General features: G+C 62.8%; 2 protein-coding genes across 2 annotated transcripts in view; one reads left to right on the plus strand and one right to left on the minus strand.

The window, feature by feature from the left end:
* SBNO2 (strawberry notch homolog 2 (Drosophila)) overlaps nt 1-232 on the plus strand; it is an 18,104-nt gene extending 17,872 nt beyond the window's left edge. Inside the window, exon 31 of the mRNA XM_010844640.1 lies at nt 208-232. Coding sequence (XP_010842942.1) covers nt 208-232 — 25 coding nt within the window. The remainder of the gene's footprint in view (nt 1-207) is intronic.
* A 600-nt stretch (nt 233-832) lies between these two features.
* Nucleotides 833-2,504, minus strand: part of GPX4 (glutathione peroxidase 4) — a 2,908-nt gene continuing 1,236 nt past the window's right edge. Inside the window, 6 exon segments of the mRNA XM_010844641.1 lie at nt 833-1,077; nt 1,150-1,209; nt 1,348-1,372; nt 1,483-1,634; nt 1,774-1,918; nt 1,996-2,090. Of these exon segments, the coding sequence (XP_010842943.1) occupies nt 1,045-1,077; nt 1,150-1,209; nt 1,348-1,372; nt 1,483-1,634; nt 1,774-1,918; nt 1,996-2,090 (510 nt within the window). The 3' untranslated portion in view covers nt 833-1,044.

A 2,504-nucleotide genomic window follows, 5' to 3' on the forward strand; every position in this document is an offset into this window, starting at 1 on the left:
GGTGTGGCAGGCAGGGCAGCCCAGGGACAGGAGAGCCCAAGAGTTGGGCTTAGTCTGGAAGGCAGGACGGGATGCCCAGCTGTTCCTGGAAACTGGGGAGCATGCCCAGCCCATAGCCTGGAAGTTGGAGAGGGACTAGGGAGCAGTCAGGAGACCCTGCTATAAGCCGCCAAGGGTGGTGGAGGTGGCTCTTGACCCTCCATCCAGACCCAGCCAGTCCCCTCCCTCATAGGTCCCCCACTCCTGGGGGAAGGCTGCTGATCTTTCTGGCTGGTGGAGGCAGGAGAGGAGCCAGCTCAGCCATTCTACAGCTGTCTGCCCGCCCCCCACTCTCACAGGATGGCCCCTTTGAGCAGCAGGCAGGCTGTACCCACCCACAGCCCTTCCCGGGGAGTGGGGCTGCATCCGCCAGGTGAAGCTCATGGGCAGGCCTGATGCCCGGACTCTGTGTCTTCGTCACAAGGCCAGCATAGTGAGCAGGCCCTGCCAGGCATGGCTCGGTGCTCAAACCAGCTTGGCCTGATGCCCAGCCTGGGTGCAGCGGGCCTCCCAACAGCAGGGTCACCAGCCCAAGTCCCCTGATGTCCCCACACCTGGGTACACTGGAGGAGACCAAGGCTGAGAGCAGTAGCCAATGAGGAGGCATTATCTCCTCCAGCAGCTGGGCCGGGCTAGGCTGGGCTGAGGAGATTAGCAACCCCAGGCAGGACAGGTGGAGCCCTCTGAATCCTGAAGGAACTCCACCTCCCACTTGCCCCCACCCCCCTCAGCCTAGGGAGTTGATGACACCTGCCCCTGAGCCCTGGGTTAGCAAAAGCCAGGAGCAAGCCAATCTGTGTTGTACATTTTATTCCCACAAGGCAGCCAGAGGTGGGGTTGCCAAGCCGCAGCCAGGCCAAGGGACCTTCCTCCGGAAGGAGTGCACGCCAGGTTCTCAGGTCTGCCCCACCAGGGGCTGGTTTTCAGACAGACCGTCATAGGCACCGGGGGAAGGCTCCTCGGAACACAGGCAACAGGCTTGGGTAGGGGCAGCACCTTGTGGAGCTAGAGGTAGCACGGCAGGTCCTTCTCTATCACCTGCGGGGGAGAAGGGGGTGAGGGATGCCTTTTCCCGAGTCCCCCCAGCGGGCTCCCCAGACAGGCACCTACCAGGGGCTCTTCCATGGGACCATACCGCTTCACCACACAGCCGTTCTTGTCAATGAGGAACTGCAAGGAGGCCACCGTGGGGCTGAAGTGAGCCAGTGGCCCCTACCTGCCGTCCCCATGGCTCTGGACTCTCAAAGCAGTACATCTGTGGCTGGTGGCTGTGTCTGTCTACCCCGCCAGGGCCCCTAACCCCCTTACCTTGGTGAAGTTCCATTTGATGGCGCTACAAAAGAAGCATGAGGTTGTGAGGAATCCCCTGGCAGTTGCAGATCCCCTCTCCACTGCCCTGGGGAAGCCATCCTGTCCTCCCCTGTCCCCCAACCCCCAACTCACTTTCCCAGCATGCCTCTCCCCTTGGGCTGGACTTTCATCCATTTCCACAGAGGGTGGGCGTCGTCCCCATTTACACAGATCTTGCTGAACAAATCGAATTTGACGTTATAGCCAGCGGCGAACTCTTTGATCTCTGCATTACTCCCTGGCTCCTGTGTAGACCCGGGTTGGGAGGTGGGGGTGAGTGGGGAGAGGCCTATACCCACTTCAGTCCCCGCTTCCACAGACAGCTCTTCTCCCCAGCCCGCACAAAGGGACACACAGGGACACCCAGGGCCAGCCACGACGCACCTGCCTCCCAAACTGGTTGCAAGGGAAGGCCAGGATCCGTAAACCACACTCGGCGTATCGGGCGTGCAGGTCGACCAGCTGAGTGTAGTTTACGTCAGTCTTGCCTCATTGCGAGGCCACATTGGTGACGATGCACACGTGGCCCCTGGAGACGGGATGAGGCGGTCAGGTCAGGGCCACGACCTTACCCTCGCCGCCCCCACCAAATGGGCAAGGACCCACCGGTACTTGTCCAGGTTAACCATGCGCCCGTCGATGTCCTTGGCTGAAAATTCGTGCATGGAGCGAGCACAGCGCCAGTCGTCGCGGGACGCGCACTACAAGGCAAGGATGGCTGAGCGGCCGACTGACCTCGGGGCGTGGCGCCCGCAGCCGTTCGGCCCACTCACCCAGCCCAGGGTACCTAAGGGAGAAAAACCCGGGCCCTGGGACTAAGCAAAATATGAGGCTCCTCCTCAAAGGCTCCCCTGTACAACACGGCGCATTGGGCCGGAGTCATTGAGACCTAGGGAAGCTCGGAACCCTGCCAGGTGCCCCACCGGATGGGGGAGGCCGCTGGGTGTGGGGGCCTCCGTGCGCACCGGGTCTTGGGATTCGGTGGCGCAGCCGCTCTCCCCGGCCGGGGGTCCCGCCAGCCCAGGGCTCTCAGGAGCTGGCCTCCTCCGCCGGGGGCGCGCCCTCCTGCGACGGCATATCCGAGCCCTCCTCCTTCGGGGGGCTCGGCGCCGTCG

This window comes from Bison bison, unplaced genomic scaffold (genome assembly GCF_000754665.1).
Source record: "Bison bison bison isolate TAMUID 2011002044 unplaced genomic scaffold, Bison_UMD1.0 scf7180017864203, whole genome shotgun sequence".
Classification (NCBI taxonomy): domain Eukaryota; kingdom Metazoa; phylum Chordata; class Mammalia; order Artiodactyla; family Bovidae; genus Bison; species Bison bison.